Source organism: Saccopteryx leptura, chromosome 6 (assembly GCF_036850995.1).
Source record: "Saccopteryx leptura isolate mSacLep1 chromosome 6, mSacLep1_pri_phased_curated, whole genome shotgun sequence".
In the NCBI taxonomy this organism is placed as follows: Eukaryota; Metazoa; Chordata; class Mammalia; order Chiroptera; family Emballonuridae; genus Saccopteryx; species Saccopteryx leptura.
In genome coordinates, this window is record NC_089508.1 from 77649739 (window position 1) to 77675786 (window position 26048).

Sequence of the window (26048 nt, forward strand, 5' to 3'; positions counted from 1 at the left end):
CAAAACCTGTGAGGAGAGGCAGTCTGAGAGGATCACTACAGACACTGCACATTCACCCAAGATGCCACACGCCATCCGCCTGAAAGTGACTTCTCTGCTAAGTACATCCTCCAAGTTCCCCAAAAGCAAGTGAAAAAGAAAATACCAACCTTATGCTACAGGTCTGGGTGGATTACCAATGGCAAGCCTTCAGTTCCCTGCCAGCCAAGGACCTGTCTCTCTCAGATGACTGCCCTCTCGATCTTGGGTAGCTCCTGCCTCCCCCAGCTACTGCCTGGTCCCCTCCATGTCTGGACTCCACAGTGCCCTCCCGGTCACTCGGAGTCTGACAGCTTCTGCAGTAGAATGCAGCAACATCTATTCACTAAGGCAGCAATAACAGCAGCAGCAGCAGCAATGACAGTGTTTCCCAGCTCTGAGCACTTAAGGTTAAGCCCCCAAAATTCCAAATGAGAAACTGCAAAGAGCAAGGGCAACAGTTTCAAGGACAAACTCCTCTCTGGTCCAGACCACAGCTTCAAGTGGAAAGGAGGCAGACTGACCAATTTCCCCAGACGCTGGCTGGAGTCAGCTCCAACTTTGCAGGCTCCCCACGAGTGCCCCTCCAAAGAGAAAAGGAAGGGAAAGAAGGACAAGGGGAGATTCGGGAGCAACCCCACCCGAGAGTATAGAAGAGACTCATGGAGACACAGCCACAAACTAACTGGGAACCTAGCTGACAAAGTGCAGTTTTCTCCACTCTCATGGGTTCTCTTCCTGGTCCCTCTGCCCAATCACAAGCTGGAGCCCACACCACTCCACCAGGGTTGGCACATGATGCTGGCTATGGTAGCTGGGCAGGCAGCCCAGCCCATAGGCTCCTAGAGCTGGTGCTGAAGAGTAGAGGCCTTGATCCTCTCTGAATAAAAAGTTGCATTCTTTTTTTTCTGTATTTTTCTGAAGCTGGAAACGGGGAGGCAGTCAGACAGACTCCCGCATGCGCCTGACCGGGATCCACCCGGCACGCCCACCAGGGGGCGATGCTCTGCCCCTCCGGGGCGTCGCTCTGTCGCGACCAGAGCCATTCTAGCGCCTAGGGCAGAGGCCAAGGAGCCATCCCCAGCGCCCGGGCCATTTTTTGCTCCAATGGAGCCTTGGCTGCAGGAGGGGAAGAGAGAGACAGAGAGGAAGGAGGGGGGCGGGTGAAGAAGCAGATGGGCGCCTCTCCTGTGTGCCCTGGCCGGGAATCGAACCCGGGACTTCCGCACGCCAGGCCGACGCTCTACCACTGAGCCAACCGGCCAGGGCCAAAAGTTGCATTCTTGGTGTTACTAAAAGGTCATGTCAGTGCCTATGCAGCTTGGGAGCCCTAGAAGACCTTAAAAAGTGTTCTCTGGTCAGCTGGGATGAGATGGGAGGACAGGAAAGTGAAAGGGAAGCTGCATTCCCAGACAGCTCCCCATGAGAGCTTCCTGGCAGTGGAGCTGTGGGGTTCCACATACTTGGCAGAGCACTCCACATGCTCTAGCTTTTTCAATGTGTACCACCTGGATCCCTGGGAGAGAGATGGTAGTATCCTTGTTTAGAGGTAAGCAAACAGGCTCAGAGATTCAGTAACTTGCTGAAGGTCACACAGCTTTTTTGTCATAGAACCAAGAGGTGAAGCAGCTTTATCCAACCCCATCATCCACAGCCCTTTAAGTTGCAGAGCCATTTTCTGTAAGCCTCTGAACTCTGGGAAAAACAGATCTCACTGCATCTTTCCAATGGAAACCTTACTTAAGACAGGCCTTCTTTTAGGGATTCACTACAAAAAGGAAAGGCCACTCTGACAAAACAAGAGCCCCAGCCTTAGTCCTGAGTCCATCATGGCCTTGATACACTTCACCCTGTGTCTTCTGCCACCTTACCCACACCCCAAAGAGCCCTCAGTCACTTGACACTAGGATCCTCCTCCATAGACTCCTGTGAGGACTTGCCTGCTGTTCACGCTCCCTGCATCAGAGCACCTCTGCTCCTGTATCCAACATCCTTCACTACCAAGGTCAGATCCAAACTATCTTCAGCTGCCATTAAATTCCCCTGGCCTGAGGAAAGAGCAGTTAAGAGCCCTATGAAGGAACCAGGGGACCAAGGGCCATGATAACCTTTCCAGAAGCTCTGTGCTCATAATGCTGACACTGGTCTCACAGGCACCGAATCCCCTGCTGACCTTTTCTAAAGGAAGTCCCCAAGGCAGCAGCCACTTTGCCTATGGGAACAGAAGGATACTGCTGTTGCCAGCACCAAACCTACAAGTGTCTAGATCTAGGGAGGAAATTCTATGAAGAAACAATTGAAGAATGACTATGAAGAAGAAAAGTAGTTGCTACCAATCATACATTGACTCCATGCTTCAGAGTCACAGTGCTGGTGAAGTGGGTGTGAGAAGGCAGAACCCAAAGACATTTTCACATTGTACCTGGAGTCTCTGTCCCTGTTATACATAGTTCTGGACCCTTGGTTGAGGATAAAAGGATTCTCAGACCCATTATATCTTTAAAAATTCAGAGGAAGCCCTAGTTCTGAGCTTACAGAAAGGCAGGATATATAGGAAGGGAAGTTCAGAATCTGTATCAAAGCTATCTATAAACACACCACATTTAAATCTTGTTGACAGAGAAGTGACCATAGGAAACAACAGATGTTATACTTCTTCAGTGATGAAGAAAGTTGCAATATCAAAGAGGAAATAAATGAGGGCCAAGACCACTTCCCTGCCACTATTAGCTGAGCAGCTAGCTCAGCATCTTCAAATTACTTGCCAAGTTGGTTCAGACCCAGCTTCATTCAGACCTTAGCTGCTATACTCATCTCCTCCTAGCTCCATGTTGTAATGGACTAAGAAGAAAAACTAGCAGGTTCTATAGCAGATAGGCAGCTCTTTCTCACCTTTTCTTCCAAAGCAAAGGGCAGAGACCCAACCTGGAGGCAGTGACATCTCCATCCAAGTTCAGCCACTCCAAAGAGCCATTGTCACCAACAGCCTCTCCAATCTGGGGACAAGAAAGAAAACACAATGAAACTGCAGTAATAACCTCCCCCCTCCCCAACCCTCCCAAGAGAACCAAAACAAACTCCCCCACTCAGAAGGGAGAAGTAGGGAGGCCAGCAGACACATAGAAAACGAAAACAGAGCGTGCTAACCTGCCTCCTCTGCCGCAGGACAGCGGCCTCTGCTGGGTGGTTGAATCGGAACTTCTGTGCTTTCCCCAGGGTTATGACTGCCCCTGTGGCACAGAGACAGATGAGAATTCAATCAACAGCTCCTGTTCTGACTACACACTGCATGCAGGTATTCAGGGTACTGTTCTGTGAGACAGAAGTCCTGCCCTCAGTTAGTGCATAATTTAGCTGAGTCAATAAGATATGTATTCACTGGATACTGCACAGGATATGTATCAAGCTAATAAAATGAACAGGAAGAGTCTGGTACCCCAAGAGGAAGTAAAATGAGTTCCAGGTGGAGTAGTCAGGGAACACTTCATGGAAAAGGGGGAATGCAAGTTCAGCCTCAAAGGACAGATAGAATTTGAATAGATTAACAGTAACAGTTACTAATAATGACAATGAACATTTACTATGTGCCGGAGCACTGTTAAGAACAACATCACATGGGTTAGCTTATTCAATTCTCATATCTCCTGCATGATAATAATAATTCAATCCTATTATTATCTCCATTTTACAGATGAAGAAATTGAGGCTCAGAGACATTCCCAAGGACACAGAACTAACAAACACAGGGACAAATATTTCAGAGTTGTTCTCCATTCTGGGGCCCTGAATTAGGGCTACTTTGTTAATGGGAAGAAGATTATATATTAGGAAATCTTCAGATCTCCTGGTGTAGAGACTGGGTATTCCATCTTTAAAGGCTGCTTCACAGGGCCTGGCTCATGAGAATGGAGCTGGTCCATCATTCATCCTAGCACAAATAGAGCTGTAGACAGTCTTACCTTGGGTCAGGCGGCAGGAGGCAGTGACCTCCCGGCCATTGACTGTGCAGTGGGCCCCCTGAGCAGGCCTCAGAACGACAACCCCACAGGTGCTGGTGATAGTGCAGTGGTCTTTCTCAATCCACTGACCCTGCAGGACTACAGAAGAGGTGAGGGTTCCCTGGGTAGAGGCATGGCCAAGGTAAAAACCTCCTCCATTATTCCCATGAGATCAGAACCCACATCTGGAAGAGCTCATATCATGGACAAGCGAGAAAGAGCCACCACCTGAAACCATCCAGACCTAGATCCTCCCATTTGTGAGTCCCCTATCATGTTCAGACACACACACACAGCTGCAGTCCCACAAGCTAAAAGCAAAAGGAGCAGCCCCTTAGGACTTCAAAGATCCTTTCCTGCCAGAGCACCATCAGGTTCCTCTGAAGAAACATGTCAGGCATGAATACCTGCCACAAAGTGTCAGACCATATGCTCTGTCACTTACCAATATCCTGTTCCTGTTCTGAGTCAATCCTTCCTATTTTTGTTATCCCCTCCTAAAGGGAAAAAAACCCGAAACATTTAAATGATAATAAAAAGGAATATAAGCCCTGCCCCCAAAGGAGAGTCCACCTGTTTACTTATCAGTCTTTCCCCACCCATCCCAGCTTTTTCCACACCATTTATCAACTTTGGTCTAGGCCACTGGTAGTCAACCTGGTCCCTACCGCCCACTAGTGGGTGTTTCAGCTTTCATGGTGGGTGGTAGCAGAGCAACCAAAGTATAAATAAAAAGACAGATTTAACTATAGTAAGTTGTTTTATAAAGATCTATTCTGCCAAACTTAGTGAAAATTCGACATAAAGTATTTGGTAAGTAATTATTATTATATGCTTTAACTTGGCTATAACTCTGCTTTATAAATTTTATAAAATAAAGTTACTTTCCTACTTTATAAATCACCATTACTGTGGAACTGGTGGGCGGCTAGAAAATTTTACTACTAACAGAGATACAAAAGTGGGCAGTAGGTATAAAAAGGTTGACTACCCCTGCTCTAGACTGTCCTGATTGCTCTGTTCACTCATTCTGCAGCCAGGAAGACCCTGAGAAGGTGGGGGCAAAACATATGTGACAAAGCAGCACCAGATCTTTACAAAGTCCAACAAATGTTGGCAAACTCCTGTAGGGACTATCCATGGCCATCAGAGATTCTTTAGTCTGAAGAAGTAGGTGCACAGGTATAGCTTTTTCCTAGGGTATAAGGTTTGTGTGGTACAAGTTTGGTCCAGTTAGTCTCAGAAACACATGTTCAATGAATGTGTATGGAAGCAAAGGATTTTTACCTTCTTGGTCCACAGATGAAGTTAACAGACCCCAGACTGTAAGAAGAATAAAGCACGGATAGAAGAAAAGCACATCTAGAATCAAAAAGTACTGGAACAGAGTATAAAGAGGGAGGAACAGGATTAGTATAAATGAATCACAAGGTTACTAGAAGACAAAGTATTCTGGCCTTTGATTTTGGCTATTCACATCACATAGCTCTGTTTGAGGAAGATGGCAATAGAGATGCTGTGTTTAGACATGTATTTATCATCCATTGAATAAACATTCACTATACCCTAGGCCAGTGGTTCTCAAACTTTCTGAAGTCAGGGCACATTTAAAATCCTACAAATAATTGTAGGCACACTATAGTATACAAATTTATGAGAAATATGTTATAATAATTAAGTCAAATATTAAAGAAAAAAATATAAAGTCCAAGCATGCTTTTTTTTTTTTTTTTTTTTTTTCATTTTTCTGAAGCTGGAAACAGGGAGAGACAGTCAGACAGACTCCCGCATGCGCCCGACGGGGATCCACCCGGCACGCCCACCAGGGGCGACGCTCTGCCCACCAGGGGGCGATGCTCTGCCCTTCCTGGGCGTCGCCATGTTGCGACCAGAGCCACTCTAGCGCCTGAGGCAGAGGCCACAGAGCCATCCCCAGCGCCCGGGCCATCTTTGCTCCAATGGAGCCTTGGCTGCGGGAGGGGAAGAGAGAGACAGAGAGGAAAGCGCGGCGGAGGGGTGGAGAAGCAAATGGGCGCTTCTCCTGTGTGCCCTGGCCGGGAATCGAACCCGGGTCCTCCGCACGCTAGGCCGACGCTCTACCGCTGAGCCAACCGGCCAGGGCCTCCAAGCATGCTTTTTATGGTAATTAAACAAAATACAACAAAATTAAATTTATTCTGACATTAAAAAACATTTTTAGGCCCTGGCCGGTTGGCTCAGCGGTAGAGCGTCGACCTGGCGTGCGGGGGACCCGGGTTCGATTCCCGGCCAGGGCACATAGGAGAAGCGCCCATTTGCTTCTCCACCCACCCCCTCTTTCCTCTCTGTCTCTCTCTTCCCCTCCTGCAGCCAAGGCTCCATTGGAGCAAAGATGGCCCGGGCGCTGGGGATGGCTTCTTGGCTGCTGCCCCAGGTGCTAGAGTGGCTCTGGTCGCGGCAGAGCGACACCCCAGAGGGGCAGAGCATCGCCCCCTGGTGGGCAGAGCGATGCCCCCTGGTGGGCGTGCCGGGTGGATCCCGGTCGGGCGCATGCGGGAGTCTGTCTGACTGTCTCTCCCCGTTTCCAGCTTCAGAAGTAAAAAAAAAACAAAAACCTTTTTATGTTACATTTTTTTAGTTATGCTTTTTAGAATTCATAAGAGTTAAAAAATAAAAAAGTGACAAAAAAGTTATCTTTTTATGTATATAGATATAGTCTTAGTAAGATTTAGTAAATTCATTAAGTTTTTTCATTCTTGTGTTTATGAGAAACATGAGCCTGATGTGTCCTCGCGATTTCTTCAATGTTTGGGCATACATTAGAAAGGCAAAGTCTCAATTCCTCATCAATACATTGTAGAATTCCTCTCTTTTTACTCTTAATTGTGTTGAGTGCAGGAAACCCCCACCATACATATCATCTTAACTTGACACCAAACAAAGGATAGAAGAAACTTGCCTCCAGTCTTTCTGGGAAACATGGGGGCTAGTGTAAACAATCCAGCACCACAGCTTAACAGCCTTTTGCAACCTAATCAGGCAAGTGAGGTGGGGGGTTGGGCAGACTATCAGCTTACAGCCAATTCCCCACACCCCTGTCCCCCAAAAATCTAAACTCCAAAAATCCTGTTGGTTTTTTGGTCCCCAACAGGCATATATTTCTCTGGAATACCATAGGCCACACCTGAAAATCTTCTAGGGTGCACCAGTGCACCCTGGCACTCTTTGAGAACCACTGGCCTAGGCACTGCTCTGAGTGCTTTATAGACATCTCTTATTTCATCTTTTAACAACCCAAAATATAGGTATTATTGTTCCCCTTTTATAGATAAGGAATCTGAAGCTGATAGGAGATAAGTTGCCCAGGGAACCCACAAACTAAACAGGAAAGCTCTGGCTAGAATTCAGGTCTCTCTGGGTCCTGAGCCTGTGCTTTTCAAACCTTAGCACACCATACCTCCCCATCCCCAATAACTGGGATTTTCAAAGGGACCAGAGAGTTCTGTACTAGGCTTCACGGTTAGCAGCCAGAGGGGTGGTCCCTGCAGTCCCCCAAAATAGCTCGTGTGAAGAAGACTCCTAGGAGTGATGAATAAGGCTGTGTGCCCCACTCCACATGCACAACCACAAACAGCCACAGCCCAATCTTTTCTGCTCAGCCACTGAGGATCACACAAGCCAATGGATACTGGCCTCCAAACACTGCCCAACAGATTCAAGGGAAAGAGGTCAAGACCCCCTCATGTGGGTTCAGGGTCAGCCCTGAAAACTCGGCACATTCCTCCCAAAGGATAAAGGCCACAGCACAGAACAACTTCCAGACCTGCAGGGCAGAAACTATCAAAAAATATAATGGCATCCGTTTAAAAGGATTGAACTTGCATCTGTGCTTGCTGCCCTGTTTATGTGGGGACGGTGAGCAGCACAGAGGCACTTATGAGGATGAGTCCAGGATATCAGTAACCTGTGCTCTACACATCCTTCCCTCATGCCCGTTTCCCACTCAAGCCTCCTCCTGAGGTGGCCTAAGGGAAAACAGCTTCCAGGGCATTCCTAGGGACTAGTTCCAGATCTGTAACCTCAGCAAAGCAAAAACAAACAAAACAGAATCTGAGTGATTACTGTTATACTATTACCCAAAGTAGAGTGTAAATAAAAGGGAAAAATGGGTACCTAAAATGCAGAAATGTCAGGATTAGCACTACTGGAACCCCAGTCCCCAGGCTCACTGGAAATGCACCAAGCAGGGAGTGCTGCCCAGGGTGTGCACTGACTCAGCAAGGAAAACCAGCATACCCACATTCAAGTGAGGCCATCACATGGCTCCTGTCTACAATTCAATCTCATGGTCACATTCTTTAAACCTTTGCTGCTACCCCAAGCTCTACCACTTGACTTCCGGCTTCATCTGTCACTCCACAAGCAATTAATATTTCAGATCAGTTCTACTAAAATACTGACCATTTAATCCACCTGATTTCTTCCTGACCACCAACCTCTCCCTGTGGTTCTAATAGAAGGATCCACAGCCTTTGGTATTTAGATCTATTATTAAGGTTATAGTCCCTTTTGCCTGAAGCATTTTCACTGAGATAATTTATACTCTGTATATCAGAAAACAAGATATTTTAACTTTCCTTCTGAGAGGCTCAGTCTCTGACAACTCTCTCAGGGCTTATCCTAAGAACAGAGACTTTCTAAATATGATAACCTTTGCTAACATCTCACTACCATATGCACTGCAGCATTAGGAGTCTAATTTCTCCAGGGATAATAGCAGCATTACATATTCCCCATAAACTCTGTTCTTTTTTAAATGTCAGCTGGGGACAGTTATGAGAATAAAGATTGGATTTTCAGTAAGCACAGGGATTTGAGCCACATAAAGTATATTCTGCCACCCACAGAGACTGCCCTACAGCAGGCCTTTTTTTTTTTTTTTTACAGTGACAGAGAGAGGGTCAGAGAGAGGGATAGATAGGGACAGACAGAAAAGGAGAGAGATGAGAAGCATCAATTATTAGTTTTTCGTTGCAACACCTTAGTTGTTCACTGATTGCTTTCTCATATGTGCCTTGACCGTGGGCCTTCAGCAGACTGAGTAACCCCTTGCTCGTGCCAGCAACCTTGGGTCCAAGCTGGTGAGCTTTTGCTCAAACCAGATGAGCCCGCGCTCAAGCTGGCAACCTTGGGGTCTCGAACCTGGGTCCTCCGCATCCCAGTCCGATGCTCTATCCACTGCGCCACCTCCTGGTCAGGCACAGCAGGCCATTTTTAATGAGGGCAGGGTATAAGATTCTATCTCCCATGGGTCACTAACCCTCAAACTGCTTCATTTAGAAATGAGGACCTGGCCTCCAGGTGACAAAGGACCAAATGAGCTGGGTCCCTTGTGAAAGGCTTCAACTTCATTCTATTTTCTTCCAGGTGGCTGAAGGTCCTGCTGCTGCAATGACAACCCTCCGCCCCGCCTCCCGCCTCACCAGCTCTTTGGACTCAATCTCATGCTTTTCTCTAAGCTTCCTATATCTACGTCTTTCTCCTTTCTTCTTCCCCAAGTAAACCTAGAAAAGGAGCATTAGGAGGAGTACATGTTTTGTTGATTTGGGGGTTGTATGAAACAGGGGTGTATCGAAAAAAACTTTCAGATCTTGATTTGAGCAGCCTGCGTATGCAGGGCTCAGGGGCACCGGTGGTATTTTAAGGTTAGGATTTCACCTCCATGCCTGCATTCCTGTGTGTCAAGAAGCCATAACAGGAATACAAGCAGCAAAATTCTTATTTTCAAATGAGAAAATTAAGGCTCAGAGAACAAAAGTAAATTATATAAGAGCAACAGTAGCAACAGCTAAAAAACATTAAATGATTGCTCTGATTTTCAGTTTTCTGCTCTATTCATACAGAAGCCAAACAGGTTACAATTGGTTGGCTAGCCCAGTTTCCTGAGGGCAAACCTGAAGGCTGCTCTGTGGCATCTGTCTCAATTCACAGATACACAGCTGCTACCCCTAGCTTTTCCCTCCTTGACCTCTGGGACCAGTAGCACAGGAAGAGAGGGAATGCAATTGCACTCACCTTGAGGTAATAGAGTACAACACCTGTGCTGAGCACATCGTCCTCCAAGGCCATCAGGTGTGGCAGGCTGGAGTCAATGACAACTCTAGCCTTCCTCCTGTTGATGTCAACTCTGCAATGTTCCAAGAGGGTCTTCCATTCATTCCACTTCTGGGTCCAGTCTTTAGTCAGCTGGTCTATCTGCAGAGAGGAGGTGGTTTCAGACACTCAGCATGGGAAGCAGACTTTTATTTTCTATTCTATTATCACTATCAAAGAGAGTTATCATAAATCTTTGAGAGAACAAAACAAAGTCAGAAAGCTAGATACCAACCCTTTAGACAAATCAATCTCCCATTCAAGGCTCAATGGAGACAAAAGTTGTCTCTAAATTAGACAGAACCTCTCTGTCCTGACAAGGGAGCAGCCCTGGCCCAGGCATCACTGAAGGAGATCAGACCTTCTCCCAGGGTGATGAGAAGCACAACTGGGTCCACCTCACACACCCACCTTGAATTCATTCTGGAGAACCAACTCCTTCAGATTTCCATCCTTCTCCTCATTCAATGAATTGAAGTTTCTCTGCACAAAGAGAGAGATGTGTTTCGTGGGTCCCAACCTTACTCTTGTAAGGGAAAGTAAGGTGCAAATAAGGGAAAGATTTTATCATTAAAATTAGAACCTTAAGTATTTTGACTCAGGCTGACACAAAGAAGGTGAATTCAAAGAAATTATTCTAGAGGTTCCTATTCCCCATATCTGCCCACACATAGAATAAGGGCCATTCAGGCAAATGCCCTAGACAACAGAGATGATAGAGAGGATGTCCACCCCATCTGAAACTACATAGGTAATCAGAATAATTCCCATCCTGTTTTTGCACCTGCCCCTGCTCCACAGGTGTCACTTAATTGAGAACACAATGAAGCAGGGCTCAGATTCTACGCAGAAGGGGCTCTTATATACACACATGTTCTGACTGCATGCATACCAGTTCAAAGCTCAGCAGCATGGCTTTCAGTCTTCTAATCTCTTCCCTGAGTTCTCTGATCAACTTTACATTTGCATCCTGAAACACAGAGAACTCAGTCACCACTAACTAATATCAGGCCCCCAAATACCTATGAAATACTACATGCAATTAGCTTGGAAGAAGCAGGCTACTTCTTTGGAGTACCTTCTGGGGCAGTTTTCTTAAAAATGTGGTCCCAGAACAAAGAATTTGTTAGAAATACAAATTCTGTCCCTACCCAGCACTAAATCAGAAACTTTTTTTTTTTTTTTTTTTGGAGAGAGAGAAGGGAAGGGGAGAGGGGGAGAAAGAGAAGGAGAGAAAGGGGGTAGGGAGAGAAAGAACTATCAACTTGTTGTTCCACTTAATTGTGCCATTGATTGCTTCTCATATGTGCCCTGACAAGGGCACAAACTAGTGACCTTGGGGGTCTAGCCGGAGGAGTCCTTGGGAATGCACCAATGCCTTTAAGATTGCATTGGTGACCCCGGCATTAAACCAGCAACTATGGTATTCTGGGGCATTACTCTATCCACTGTGCCACCAGCCAGGGCCACTAAATCACAAACTCTTGAGGGCTGGGGCCCAGCTATGGTTTAATAAATCCTCCAGGAGATTCTTTTTTTTTTTTTTTTAAAGGTTGAATTGTTTAATTTTATTTATTTTTTACAGAGACAGAGAGTGAGTCAGAGAGAGGGAGAGAGAGGGATAGAGAGGGATAGACAGGGACAGACAGGAACAGAGAGAGATGAGAAGCATCAATCATTAGTTTTTCGTTGTGCGTTGTGACTCCTTAGTTGTTCATTGATTGCTTTCTCATATGTGCCTTGACCGCGGGCCTTCAGCAGACTGAGTAACCCATTGCTGGAGCCAGCAACCTTGGGTTCAAGTTGGTGGGCTTTTTTGCTCAAACCAGATGAGCCCGCGCTCAAGCTGGCAACCTCAGGGTCTCGAACCTGGGTCCTCTGTATCCCAGTCTGACACTCTATCCACTGCGCCATTGCCTGGTCAGGCCCTCCAGGAGATTCTTAAACACACTCAAGTTTGAGAATCACTGTCTTAGAGAAGGAGGTCAGGTAACACAAATGCCAGGGCATGTACAAATAGTAGGTGCTGATCTTTCTGTACTGGGACTAAACTTGGTACCTGTCTAAATATATTGCCTTTTAAAATAGTTCATAGATAGGCTAGATCTGTCTAGCCACCAATTTGTATTCCCTGCCCTGGAACCCTTCACTGAAATTGCAAAGCATATAAGAAATTTTTGGAATATTCTATTATTCATCTTTCAAAACTAATAAATTTATTAGATGCCCCTTTAAGCCCAAAACAGAGATATAACTACAATTTGCATTAGGAAAAAAATACAAGCAAACATCAATATAAACTCAAAATAAAATTATTAAAGACAGAACAAAAACTTTTAAATGATCTTTCTTAGAGTGACAATGGTACACTAGGGATGTTAAGAGGAATAGTCTTTGGGAAATATCTAAGCTAAATTATTCATAAAAGATTATAAATGAAGTCAGCAGAGATATGAGAATATAACACTAGAAAAAAATTTCACCCCCTTATCATTTGGAAAACAAGTTTAGAAAGTTGGGGTGAGAACAAAAAGAAAGACATCAACGAGAGGAATAAGAAAGGAGAATTTATGTGAAGTGTAACAGACCAGTATTTCAGATGAAGGTCTCACCTCATTTACCCGTGGCTTGTTGATGATGTTCTTGGCATTTGATGCATATCTCAATGTGCTCATGGTCTCATTGTAGCTAGTATGTGCAGGAGACACAGCTGAGGTACAAGGAGAAAGTTTAAAAAAAAACCCAAAGCCCTCTGACCCAGCTCATAACCACTTGCCTTGCTGGTACTGTCCGTGCTGTATTGGAGAACCTTGATGAAATAACACTGTGATAGCCCTTTCTCTGAGGCACAGTATCAGTCCCAACACAGAACCAGCCCCAGCATCCCACTCACTGGCAACCATGATGGTTTTGGAGTTGCCTCCAAGGCTATCCTTCAGCAGCCAGGTCAACACAGAGTCCCGGTATGGGATGTACAACTGCCTCCGGGAGGGTCCCCCTCCACTACTGGTGCCAGAAGAAGAACTAGGAATCCCACTGTCACCACCATGGGAGGTTACACTGTTGAAGCTCTGGCAGCTGAATACTTGAGAGTTCCGGGCTTAAGAGACAAAATAAATAAATGTGGAAGAAAAAATGAATTCTGAAGCAAATTCATTAACAGAAAACAATGGTTGGGGAGCATAGATTTAAGTACCACACTTCCTAATCCCTTTTTTGCATATAATAGAATTCTTTAAATTTGAGCCCTGAATTAGAGTTTGGACTCATGACATGGAGTATTTGAGCCACACAATTTTTCAGTATCCTTTCCTTCTGAAATAAGAGTACAGGGATGATGGCCATGTTGTGTTCTAAAACAACAGAACATATATATTTTTTATGCCCCAAACCAAAAGGAAACTATATAAAAACAACAAACCTTGTATCTACCCCATTTTGACAAAATGAAAATACATGAGTTAGTCTCCAAAGTCTCCCTCCCACTCTGATGATCCAGTCTATCAGCCAAATACCTAAAGTGGAGATGACAATTCCTAGAGTCACAAGAGACTTGTTGATATTAGCTCCTTCAGTAATCCGGTCCTTACAATAACTGGGGTCCGCTCTTTCACTAAAACAGTCAATAAAAACAAAAACAAACAAGATAACACTATTCTTATAATACTGCTCAAAGACACTATCCATCATGTTGCACATCATGTAAAAGACTCATATAATAAATCCCTTTTGGAATTCAATTCCAGAAAAAAATATTACTATCTTGTAATGAATTGGTGTTCTTCTGCTTCTCAAGCATTATATATCAAATAATTCATTACATTTGTTTTTATTTTTATTTTGGCTGACAGAGTACTTTTAGCTAAATGTAATACTCATTTATAATAATTATAATTAGCACAGCTTTTTGATATAGTCACTTCCCCTCTACATTTATTGTTTTATTTCAAATATTAATGGCTCTTTTTTTGGGGGGGGGGCATTTGACTTTTTTTTTATATAAATAAATTTTTATTTTAATGGGGTGACATCAATAAATCAGGGTACATATATTCAAAGAAAACATGTCCAGGTCATTCAATTCTGTTGCATACCCATCACCCAAAGAGAGATTGTCCTCCATCATAGTATCTGTATTATCAACTGCCAATTGTCCCAAATTCAAGAATATGGGAAATATTCAAAATTTACACTCCTAATTAGTCAATATACTTTATTCCAGATAAGCACTTAGTTTTTAAGGGAATGCTGTACCATATTTATTATTCAGCAGTTTTAAAATAAGAAAATTTCCTTATTTTTTTGTGACATTATCCCCAAGACTTTCTTCTAAGTATGTGACTAAAATTCATGCTTCCTTATACTACTAAAAAGGGAGTACCTTCTCCTCAATGCCACAATATATTTTTTAAAGTTTTTAGTAATGCACAGAGCTGCATAAAATCAATACTAAATCAAAAGAAAAAAGTAAACTAACTTACCTCTTCTTAGAGCAGTGGTTTTCGATTTTGACTATACATTGGAATCACTGGGCTGCTTTTAAAACTACTGATGCTTGCACTCTCCCAGACCACTGATAATCTGCTTTATTTGGTCTAAGGTACAGCCTAGACACTGGGAATTTTAAAAGGTCCCAGGTGATTTTAATGGAGAGCTAAGATTGCAAACCCCTGACATATAACTTTCCAGCTCATAGAAGCTATAATTTCTTAACATTCAAAGAATTTGTTTCTTTTGTAATTTTCTCAGGATTATTAAAATACGAAGAAGGTTGAAACAAGTTTATTCCCTATATACTGGGCAAGAACAAGATTACTACCAAGGGAGTTTCCTCTTGGCTTTGAAATCCTAATTACCTGCCTGCTAGGTCCACAAGGTTGATCTTGCTGGTAATTTCAGAGGGAAGGTTGTTCTCCAAAACTGCCTAAGGTAGAAAACACATTTAAAGCTTGTCATTTGGAACAATGTGTTTTCCTCCCCCTTAGACACCCTTCTAACCAAGGTGATACTTTGGATTCTTAGCCAACACATTTAAAAAAACACCTGTATTCAAAATGTCAGATTAGATCTCAATATTTGATAGATAGAGTAAGCAAGCCCTGGGTCCTTACTTCACTAAAAATATGAGGACTTTCACAGAAAAACTGGGTAAATCTCCACAAAGTCCTCTGAACACAATTTTCAGGGGCACCAAGAATTTTAGTAAAATTTAACAGGCAAATGTTCTTCACCAAGGGACTCTGACTCTCACAACAGGTAGGGGCCCAGATGAAAGTTTGGTTTGTCTCTTTTGTTAAACTGAGACACATCATGTTAACTGGCTGCCAGTGATTTTCAACCTTCTTCATCTTATGGCATACATAAACTAATTACTAGAATTCTGTAGCACACCAAAAAAAATATTTTTTTTTGCCAATCTGGCAAAAAAAAATGTAATTTTAATTCATTTACACCAGATGGCTACTGTTGTGTTGGTTGTGTCATTTTTTAAATTTATCAACCTAAGGAAAAACAGGGCAGTGCCCCTGACTAAACAGGTATTTCATTTTTAAAAATTCTTGCAGCACACCAGCGCGAATGCCACGATTCACGGGTTGAAAATTGCTGGGCTAGGGCAAGCACTCTGCCTCACTATATTCCATCCAGGAACATACAGCCCAGCCCTCAAGAGCAAAACTACTTTTCCTTTTTTTCCTTAAATTCAATGCAGGTTTTTGTTGTTGTTTGCTTTAAAGATGTACATGCATCACCAAAATTCAGCTTTAAAATATTCTCCAACTTCCCTCAAGTGTGTTTGTAATCAGTCTCCATTCCCAACCCCAGCCCTAGGCAACCAACCACACATCCATCAAATTTATCTTTGTAAATTTGTCTTCTCAGGATATTTCATATAAATAAAATCATACATCCTGACCAGGTGGTGACACAGTAGATAGAGTTTTGACATGGGATACTGAGGACCCAAGTTCAGAACCCCAAGGTCACCAACTTAAGCACGGGCTCATCTGGTTTAAGCACAAGTTCACCATCCTGAGTGCAGGGTTGCCAGTTTGAGGGTGGGATCATAGACATGACCCCATAGTTGCTGGCTTGAGCCCAAAGGATGCTGGCTTGAAGCCTAAGGTTGCTGGCTTGAGCAAGGCGTCACTGGCTCAGCTGGAGCCCCCTAGTCAAGGCACATACGAGAAGTAATCAATGAACAACTAAGTGCTGCATTACGAATTAATGCTTCTCATCTCTCTCTATTCCTGTCTGTCTCTGTCTGTCACACACGTGCATGCACTAAAAAAATAAATAGAATTTACAATGTCTGGCTTCTTTCACTGTGCAAAAATATCTTTGGACTCATACATTTAGAGGTGTGTATCAGTAGTTCACTCATGCTGAGTAGTATTTCATTGCACGGTTTGTTTATTCATTACCCACTTGATGGACATTTGGGTTGTTTTCAGTTCTGAATTACAAAAAAAAATTTATAATTAATTACAAAATATATTTTCTGCAAATACAAATATAAATGTTTTAAAATTTGTGTACAAGTTTTTGTTCACATATTGGAACAATGCTCTCACCAACAGAGCTATCAAGCCAGGGCTGTGTACAAGGCTTTATATGTGTGTAATTTTTCCTTGGGAAAATACCTAGGAATGGAATAGCTGGATCACATGATATGTATATGTTTAATTTTCAAAGACATTGTTAGACTCTTTTTAAAAGTCACTTTTCATTCCCACCAGTAAAATAATGTATGAGAACTCCAGCTCCTATACATCTTGCCACTATTTAGAATAATCACTCTTTTTAACTACAGCCACTTTAAAAGGTGAGTAGTGATATCCCTTTTGGTTTTAATTTGCATCTCCTAATAATTAATGATGTTGGGCATTTTTTCAAGAGCTTAATTGCCATCTGTATATTTTCTTTAATGAAGTGTTGGTTCAAAATTTTTGCCGATTGAGTTGTTTACTTACTGAGTTTGGAGAGTTCTTTATATATTCTGGATATCAAATGGATGTTTTACAAATACTACACATTCTTCCAATCTGTGGCTTTTCTTTTTATTCCCTAATAGTGTCTTTCAAAGAACAGAAGTGTTAAATTTGAGCACTTACAAATTTCAACTTGTTCTTTTGCTCAATTTGCATTGTTAGTCATATCTAAAAAAAAGAAAAACTTGACCCAATCGAAGGTCACAAAGGTTCTTGTATGTTATCTTCTACAAGTTTAATAGTTTCAGGTTTTACATTTATGTCTATGATCCAGTTTGAGATTAATTTTTAGATAAAGTGCAAGGTATCAATCAAACTTGTCATTTTTAGTTTTCAACATATGAATATCCAGTTATTCTACTATTATTTGTTTAAAAAAAACTAGACATTCTCTATTGAATTGCCTTTACAACTTTTAAAAAATCAGTTGTCTATATATGTGTGGGTCTATTATGAACTATTAGAACTGTTCTGTTCTATTGATCTACTTATCTATGTTAATGTTAAGGCCACATGACCTTGATTACTTTAGCTTTATGCCGTATATGGTTTATCTTGGAGAATATTCTATATGCACTTGGAAATAAGTGTTAAATAGATGGGATCTAGGTTTGAAGCCTCAAGGTTGCGGGCTTCAGTGTGGGCTCACCCTTCTTGACTACAGGCTCACCAGTTTGAGAGCAGGGTAACTGGCTTGAGTGTAGGATCACAGACATGACCCCATGGTTTCTGGCTTTCAGCCCAAGGTCATTGGCTTAAGCTGAAGCCCCCTGGTCAAGGTATATATAAGAAAGCAATCAACAAAAAACAAAAGTGCTGCAACTAAAAGTTGATACTTCTCGCTTGACCAGGTGGTGGCTCAGTTAATAGAACATCGGACTGGGACACGGAGAACCCAGGTTTGAGACCCTGAGGTCACCAGCTTGAGCGAGCAAGGCTCACCAGCTTGAGCCCAAGGTCGCTGGCTCGAGCAAGGGGTCACTCGGTCTGCTGTAGCCTCCTGGTCAAGGCACATATGAGAAATCAATCAATGAACAACTAAGGAACCGCAATGAAGAATTGATGATTCTCATCTCTCTCCCTTCCAGTCTGTCCCTCTCTCTGTCTCTGCCACAAAAGAAAAGAAAAAGAAAAAAGTTGATACTTCTCATCGCTCTCCCTTCCTGTCTCACTAAAAAAAAAAAAAAAGAAAAAAAAAATGGTCACATTGATTGACAATGTTGCTCAAATCTATATCCTTCCATCTAGTTGTTCTAATCATTTTTGAAAGTGGGGTACTGAAATCTCCAACTAGTTACTGAATTGCCTGTTTACTTCTCTTTTCAAGTCTTTCAATTTTTCCTTTATGCATTTTGTGATTCTCTTATTTGCAGCACATACATTTAAAATCTTGATATATAAACCCTTTATCATTATGAAATGTCTATCTCTAGTTTTGTCTTAAAATCTATTTTTTTTTTTTTGCTTGACACTAATATAGTAGCCTAGCACTCTTATGGTTACTATTTGCATATGTATCTTTTTCCATCCTTTATTTTCAACCTGTTCCTTTGAATCTAAGGAGTGTTTTTTTGTGTGTTTTTTTTAATTCAGTGAGAAGAAGAAAAGCAGAGACAGCCTCTCACATGCCCCTTGACTGGGATCCACCAGACAAGCCCACTAGGGGGTGATGCTCTGCCCATCTAGGAAGTTGCTCCATTGCTCAGCAAATGAGCTCTTCTTAGTGCCTGAGGCAGAGGCCATGGAGCCATCCTCAGTGCCCAGGGCCAACTCATTCTAATCAAGCCATGGCTGCAGGAGGGGGAGGGGAAGAGAGAGAGACAGACAGACAGACAGACAGACAGAAAAGCAAGAGAGGGAGGGATGGAGAAGCAGATGGACACTTCTCCTGTGTGTCCTGACGAGGAATTGAATCTGGGACATCCACACGCTGGGCCGAGGCTCTACCACTGAGCCAACCAGCCAGGATCAGGAGTGCTTCTTGTAGACAGCATGTAGTTGGGTCTTGCTTTTATCTAACCTGAGAATTTGTATCCTTATCCACTCTCACTTAATGTAATTATTGGTGTGTTCAGAATTATCTGTTGTTTTTCTATTTATTTTCTATGTCTCATGATATTTTGTCCTTGTGTTCCTCTTTCTCTGCCTTTTTCGTGTTAAGTATTTTAGGGTACTATTTTAATTTCTTCTGATTTTTAAATTAAAATTTTGAGCTACATTATTGGTGCTATTTAAGCATTTTCACTGCTCTTTAGATCAGAATATGCATCTTAACTCACCATGATTGGCTTCAAAATACTAACTTGATTCCTATAGAATATAGAAACTTCTCTCCATTATATCTTCTTTTCCTCCTTACTCGTCTAAAATATTAGTCACATATATGACAATGTAGTCAATGTATATATATGATATACAATAATACAACATATTACTGTTTTATACTATTTTTTTTAAGCGGGAAAGACAGGGAGAGAGCGACAGAGAGAGGGACAGACAGGCAGGAAGGAGGAGAGATGAGAAGCATCAATTCTTTATTGCAGCACCTTAGTTGTTCATTGATTGCTTTCTCATATGTGCCTTGACTGGGGGGCTACAGCAGAGTGAATGACCCCCTTGCTCAAGCCAGTGACCTTGGGCTCAAGCCAGCAACCTGGGGATTCAAGCCAGTGACCATGGGGTCATGCCTATGATCCCATGCTCAAGTTGGATGAGCCTGTACTCAAGCCTGTGACCTCAGGAATTCAAATCTGGGTCTTCTGCATTCCAGTCTGATGCTCTATCTACTGTGTCACCACCTGGTGAGGCCAATTTTATTCTTTTTTTTTTTTTCCTGAAGCTGGAAACCGGGAGGCAGTCAGACAGATTCCCGCATGTGCCCGACTGGGATCCACCCGGCACGCCCACCAGGGGGCGATGCCCTGCCCATCCAGGGAATCACTCTTTTGTGACCAGAGCAACTCTAGCACCTGAGGCAGTGGCCATAGAGCCATCCCCAGCGCCCGGGGCCATCTTTGCTCCAATGGAGCCTCGGCTGCGGGAGGGGAAGAGAGAGACAGAGAGGAAGGAGAGGGGGAGGGGTGGAGAAGCAGATGGGCACTTCTCCTGTGTGCCCTGGCTGGGAATCGAACCCGGGACTTTCGCACGCCAAGCTGACGCTCTACCACTGAGCCAACCGGCCAGGGCCTGCAATTTTATTCTTTTAATGACAGGAAATGAGAAAGAATATATCACTGAAAGATTTCATGTAGTTTTCTTGCAAGTAGGGCTACTAGCAAGAATTCTGAAATTTTTTTTTTTCAATTTAGGAATGTTCTTATTTTCACTTTACTTTTGAAAGCTACTTTTGCTAACTTGGCAGACAGTTTATTATTTTTTCCATAACTGTGTTTTCCGGGGTCAAATGTTTCTGATGAGAAGTCAGCCATTAATCCTGTAATTGTTCTGTACATTATAAATAATTTTCCTCTAGCAGTTTTCAAGTTGTTTTTTTTTTGTTTGTTTTTGTTTGTTTGTTTTTGTTTTTGTTTTTTACAGGGACAGAGAGCGAATCAGAGAGAGGGATAGATAGGGACAGACAGGAACAGAGAGAGATGAGAAGCATCAATCACCAGTTTTTCGTTGTGACTCCTTAGTTGTTCATTGATTGCTTTCTCATATGTGCCTTGACCATGGGCCTCCAGCAGACCGAGTAACCCCTTGCTCGAGTCAGCGACCTTGGGTCCAAGCTGGTGAGCTTTTTGCCAGATGAGCCCGCACTCAAGCTGGTGACCTAGGGGTCTTGAACCTCTGTCCTCCACATTCCAGTCCGACGCTCTATCCACTGCACCACCGCCTGGGTCAGGCAAGAGTTTCTCTTTTTCATTTCAACAGTTTGATTATGATGTGTCTGGGTATAGCTCTCTATGTACTTATTTTTCTTGGAGTTCTTAAGCATCTTAGATCTATAGGTTATTTTGAACAAATTTGGTGACATTTTTCCAGCCATTCTATGTATATATATTTTAAGATTTTATTTATTCATTTTAGATACAGGAGAGAAAGAGGAAATGGGGAAGCAAAAAGCATCAACTTGTAGTAGTTGCTTCTCATGTGCCTTGCCCAGGCAAACCCAGCGTTTCGAACTGGCAACCTCAGCACTCCAGGTAAATGCTTTAAACTGCCCCAGCACAGGTCAGACTAAGCCATTATATTTTAAATTTTCTTATGACTAGCTTCTTTTCTCTCCTTCTGGGATTCTCATTACACTTATGTTGGCAGACTTGATATTGTTCCACAGGTATGAGTGGCTCTGTTCCTTTTTCTTCAAATTTTTACTTGTATTCTTCCAAAAGGGTGATTTCTATTGGTCTATCTTTAAGTTCACTAATTCTTCTGCTGTCTTGAATCAGCTATTGAGTTCTACCAGTGAATTTTTCATTTCAATCACTATACATTTCTTTTTTTATTGATTTATATTTAAAGCGAGAAGAAAGAAAAGAGGAAGGTAGGGAGGAAGAGAAGGGAAGGGGGAGAGGGAGACAGAGGCAGTTTTTTCCCATTCATTTATTTTCACCTTAACCTTTGCCTTTGGGGTCAAATTCATAAATTGCTCTTTACAGCCAAGGTCCATGAATTTAGTACCTATGTTTTCTTTTATGTAAATTATTGTTCCAGATCTTATATTTAGGTTTTGATTCATTTTTTTATCTTTTTTTTTTTTTTTTTTTCAGACATAGACAGAGTCAGAGAGAGGGATAGATAGGGACAGACAGGAATGAAGAGAGATGAGAAGCATCAATCATTAGTTTTTCGTTGGGACACCTTAGTTGTTCATTGATTGCTTTCTCATATGTGCCTTGACCGTGGGCCTTCAGCAGACTGAGCAACCCCCTTGCTCAAGCCAGCGACCTTGGGTCCAAGCTGGTGAGCTATGCTCAAACCAGATAAGCCCGAGCTCAAGCTGGCGACCTCGGGGTCTTGAACCTGAGTCCTCCACATCTCAGTCTGATGCTCTATCCACTGTGCCACCGCCTGGTCAGGTGGTTTTGATCCATTTTTAATTAATTTTTGTGCACAGGGACAAACTGTAGAAAACTTTCATTCTTTTGCATGTGGCTTTCCAATTTTCCCAGCACCATTTATTGAAGACGTTCTCTTCTCCATTGTGTGTTTCTGACTCCTTTGTCAAAGATTATTTGTCCATATAGACGTGGTTTTATTTCTGGGCTCTCAATTCTGTTCCACTGGTCTGTATGTCTGTTTTTCTGCCAATACAATGCTCTTTTGATTATAATGGCTCTATAGTATAATTTGAAATCAGGTAATGGGATACTTCTGGCTTCATTCTTTTTCCTCAGGATTGCTTTGGTTATTTGGGATTTTTTTTATGGTTCCATACAAATCTGGTGATTTTTTGTTTTATATCTTTAAAAAATAGCATTGGGATTTGATGGGGATTGCATTAAATTTGTATACTGCTTTGGGTAATATGGCCATTTTAACTATGTTGATTCTTCCAAACCATTTCACTGTGTCTTTTTCAATTTCTTTCAATAATACTTTGTAGTTTTCAGTATGTAGGTTCTTCGCATCCTTTCTTAAGTTTATTCTTAGGTATTTTTGTTGTTGTTGTTATTGCAATTGTAAAAGGAATTGTTTTTTTTAGTTCATTTTCCAAAGTTTCATTGTTGGCATATAAGAACGCAATATAATACTTGTATATTGATTTTGTATCCTGCAACTTTACTGTATTGGTTTATTGTTTCTAACAGTTTTTCAATGGAGTCTTTGGGGTTTTCTATATACAGGATCATATCATCTGCAAGAAGTGGTATCTTTACTTCTTTCCCAATATGGATGCCTTTTTATTTCTTTCTCTTGCCTGATTGCTCTGGCTAAAACTTCCCAAACTATGTTGAATAAGAGGGGAGAGAGTGGGCAGCCTTATCTTGTTCCTGATTTTAGAGGCAAAACCTTTAGTTTTTCACCATTTAGTATGATATTAGCTGATGGTTTATCATATATGGCCTTTCTTATGTTGAGGTATTTTCCTTCTATTCCAATTTTATTGAGTGTTTTAAACATAAAGGGATGTTATATCTTATTGAATGCCTTTTCTGTATTTATTGATATGATCATATGGTTTTTGTTCTTTGTGTGTTTTTTTTGTTGTTTTTTTATTAATTTTATTAGGGTGACATCAATAAATCAGGGTACATATGTTCAAAGAAAACATATCCAGGTTATCTTGTCAATCAATTATGTTGCATACCCATCACCCAAAGTCAGATTGTCCTCCATCACCTTCTATCTAGTTTTCTTTGTGCCCCTCCCCCTCCCCCCCCCCCCCCCGCCCCGTTCTTTGTTTTGTTGATGTGGTGTATTACCTTAGTTGATATCCATATGTTGAACCATCTTTGTGCTCCTGGAATGAATCCCACTTGATTGTGATGTATTATTTTTTTATAGTGTTGTTGTCTTTGACTTGCTAGTATTTTGTTTAGGATTTTTGCATCTGTATTCATTAGAGATATTGTTCTGTAGTTTTCTTGTGTTGTCCTTGCCAGGTTTTGGTATCAGGCTTATGTTGGCCTCAAAAATGTGTTAGGGAGTATTGCTGCTTCTATTTTTTGGAAGACTTTGAGAAGTATAGGAAGGGAGTACTTTTTCCCATCGTTGCTCTTCGTTTTAAGCCTGTCTTCTTAGGGGCCACCCCGTGTCTGCATAGCTTAGTGTTCAGAAAGTTGTAATCAAATACCTTGAGCCAATAAGGCTTCTATTTTCTCTTGATGGATCTATGTGTAAGTTGGGGAATAAATTAAAAGTTCAGGCAGGGTTTTTTTGGGTTTTTTTATAAATAAATTTTTATTTTAATGGGGTGACATCAATAAATCAGGGTACATATATTCAAAGAAAAAATGTCCAGGTTATCTTGTCTTTCAGTTCTGTTGTATACCCATCACCCAAAGAGAGATTGTCTCGTCACCTTCTATCTAGTTCTCTTTGTACCCCTCCCTCTCCCCCTCCCCCTAGTTCAGGCAGTTTTTAAGTTTATCCCAGCATTCACTCACCACAGGGTCCTCTGTCTCCTCAGCACATATGTGCATATTCTGTCAACAACAGCTGTTTGGCTAGCTTGAGCCCACTTAGTCTCTGCTGTGTATGTTCTCAGCTTTAGTTTCTTAAGATATTTGAGCATTTTATCACACCCCTTATGGCTATATCATATCTCAGAACCCCTGTTAAATCCTCAGATAGTCTGCCAGTTCACTTCTTGCCTAAAACAGACCTACTATCTCAGACTAATGGACCTATTGTTCACTTACCACTGAGGTCACCACTTTAACTGAAATACTCCAAATCAACAGCTCTAGCATTGGCAACAACAAACCTGCTCATTTTCACAACCTTCTCTCCCGAGTGAACTACTTCACTGTCCGAGATTAGGGTGTGATTAAGGATAGGAGCAGCCCAAGGCAAGAAACCATACATTTAAGCTGGTCTTACTTGCAATTCAGTAGTTTTCTTGAATATATGCTTCTCAGTTTATTATATGACTGTTTATTATATGTATGCTTCCAGTTTATTATATGCCAGTTTATTATATGTTTATTTTTTAGTGAGAAAAGGGTAGGCAGTAGGCAGAGAGAGACTCCCACATGTGCCTCAACCAGGATTCACCTGGAAAGCCCACTAGGGGGCGATGCTCTGTCCATCTGGGGCCCTTGTTCTGCTGCAACCAGAGCCATTTTTTTAGTGCCCAAGGCAGAGGCCATGGAGCCATCCTCAGAGCCCAGGACCAACTTGCTCTAATTGAGCTTTGGCTGCAGGAGAGGAGGAGAAGAGAGAGAGAGGGAGAAGCAAGAGGGAGAGGGGTAGAGAAGCAAATGGGCACTTCTCCTGTGAGCCCTGATGGGGAATCGAACCTGTGACATCCACACACCAGGACAACGCTCTACTACTGTGCCAACCGGCCAGGGCCTTCTGTGGTATATTTTTAGAATAAAGTAATGGTTGCTTTTAACAGTTTTGTCCAGATTTATAGTTGCTTTTTGGGGATAGGATTTGTTGACCTCCTCATTTCATCATAATAAAAGTAAATCTTCTACTCTCTCATTTTAATGCTTTTCATTTCAACCTTGTTTTTTGTTTTAAATGCTCATATTGATCACATAGATATGAAAGTGCTTTGAAAAGTTAGAAGTGGCCCTGGCTGGTTGGCTCAGTGGTAAAACTTTGGCCCAGTGTGTGGATGTCCCAGGTTCGATTCCTAGTCAGGGCACACAGGAAATGTGACCATCTGCTTCTCCATCTCTTCCCAAACCTCCCCCCTCCACTTCCCACAGCCATGGCTCAATTGGTTCGAGTGCACTGGCCCTGGGCACTAAGGATGGCTCCATGGAGCCTCTGCCTCAGGTGCTAAAACATAGCATAGTTGTGAGCATGGACCCAGATAAGCAGAGCATCAGTCGCAGACGGGGGTTGCCAGGTAGATCCCAGTCAGGGTGCATGCGGGAGTCTGTCTCTCTATCTCTCCTTCTCTCACTTGGAAAAAGAGAAAAAGGTAAAATATAAGTAGGAGATATTTTGATTAGTCTTATTAAATGCCTCTACCCATTCTAGGTGCACAGCTTAGACCTGTAAATGGAAGAAGTCAAAAGGGACAAGGAAAGAAAGAAATATAACCAAATATAAGAGGTAACCAACCTGTGTATAGTGGATAGTGAAGATGATATGGGATCTGCTGCTGGCCTCATGAACATGGGTGGCTGCTGTGATTCTGTGTATACAAGGTTAGACAATCAGGATGAGGATTGTTTATGCAAAGATCCCTGAGGATCCATGAGGAACACAAGAAATGTTAGTGCTGAGAATCATAAAACATCCATATTTAGTCCAGTATACTTAGGAAAGCAGTTCAATGAGGACA

General features: G+C 42.4%; 1 protein-coding gene across 1 annotated transcript in view; it reads right to left on the reverse strand.

The window, feature by feature from the left end:
• The window catches only part of STARD9 (StAR related lipid transfer domain containing 9), a 170110-nt gene that overhangs the window by 40174 nt on the left and 103888 nt on the right, over window positions 1-26048 (reverse strand). Inside the window, exons 9-20 of the mRNA XM_066343732.1 lie at window positions 25826-25898; window positions 15005-15072; window positions 13664-13761; window positions 13042-13248; window positions 12761-12858; window positions 11041-11118; window positions 10560-10631; window positions 10071-10250; window positions 4462-4513; window positions 3978-4115; window positions 3166-3248; window positions 2911-3014 (exon numbers count right to left, since the gene is read on the reverse strand). Coding sequence (XP_066199829.1) covers window positions 2911-3014; window positions 3166-3248; window positions 3978-4115; window positions 4462-4513; window positions 10071-10250; window positions 10560-10631; window positions 11041-11118; window positions 12761-12858; window positions 13042-13248; window positions 13664-13761; window positions 15005-15072; window positions 25826-25898 — 1251 coding nt within the window. The remainder of the gene's footprint in view (window positions 1-2910; window positions 3015-3165; window positions 3249-3977; window positions 4116-4461; window positions 4514-10070; window positions 10251-10559; window positions 10632-11040; window positions 11119-12760; window positions 12859-13041; window positions 13249-13663; window positions 13762-15004; window positions 15073-25825; window positions 25899-26048) is intronic.